General features: G+C 38.0%; 1 protein-coding gene across 1 annotated transcript; it reads left to right on the forward strand.

Moving 5' to 3' along the window:
* The first annotated feature begins 78 nt into the window (after window positions 1–78).
* LOC111617263 lies at window positions 79–708 on the forward strand. The gene has a single exon (XM_023358580.1). It carries the CDS (start codon window positions 79–81, stop codon window positions 706–708), a length of 630 nt encoding a protein of 209 aa, XP_023214348.1.
* The last annotated feature ends 279 nt before the right edge of the window (window positions 709–987 follow it).

Raw genomic sequence — 987 nt, forward strand, 5'->3', positions numbered from 1 at the left:
GAATTGGCCCATCTAGCCTGTTACAGTTCGGTATTCCAGTTCAAAGGAAACACATGTGCACAAGAGAGAGGAGTACCCATGGGAAGTCCATTATCTGGAAACTTGTGCGAAATGGTAATTAGGGCATTAGAAACCAAAACCCTACCACTCTTTCTTTCAAACATAATCATGTATGGTAGGTATATAGATGACGTTATAATTCTCTGGAAAACACCACCAGACCTAAGACAATTTAAGACAGCCATGAACAACAACCCTTATGGCCTTTATATGGAATTAGAACAGCATAGTGAAGAAAAAATCCACTTCTTGGATATAGAAATTAAAGAAAGAACAATACAAACAGAAGTTTATAGAAAACCCACAACTATACCATCATACATACCCATCAATTCCTGTGACCCATACTCTTACAAAATAGCGGCATTCAGGACTTTGGTAGAAAGGGCCTATTCCCACTCTTCCACGACCTATGCTGTACAACAAGAATTAGCGTATATTAGAGATGTCGCTAAAGACCACGGTTATGGCAACATAATAAACAAATTATGTAATCAGCACCTTCACATAAATAGTAAAACAGATGAAGAAAAGACATCAGGAGCAGTTGATAAAGAACATATGGAAAGGGTCCCAGTAACGTACAACTCACAAATGAAAACGATATATAATTCAATTGCAAAGAAAAAAGGAATTAGAATTACATAAGAAGAAACCCTTCCATATATAATTTATTAAGAAACGGAAAAGACGCCCATAACCCAAACAGGCTACCGGGAATATACACCATTCCCTTAATGGACGATAGATGGCAAAGGCAACTAATTTACATAGGGTCCACTAAACGTTTGTTAGCTACTAGAATAAAGGAACATAAAGCAGACATCACCCACAACAAATATACGACAGCATTGTCGACATATGCAACAAACCCAGACATAACCCCGATTTTTAATGAGGCACGGGTCATCCACACCACTCGTCATC

The sequence above is a fragment of the Centruroides sculpturatus genome, unplaced genomic scaffold (assembly GCF_000671375.1).
Source record: "Centruroides sculpturatus isolate CEXI.00-Female unplaced genomic scaffold, Cexi_2.0 scaffold5277, whole genome shotgun sequence".
In the NCBI taxonomy this organism is placed as follows: Eukaryota; Metazoa; Arthropoda; class Arachnida; order Scorpiones; family Buthidae; genus Centruroides; species Centruroides sculpturatus.

Bases quoted from the DNA above. Each gene is read 5' to 3' on its own strand.
- LOC111617263 (XM_023358580.1), top strand. From the start codon at position 79: ATGGGAAGTCCATTATCTGGAAACTTGTGCGAAATGGTAATTAGGGCA.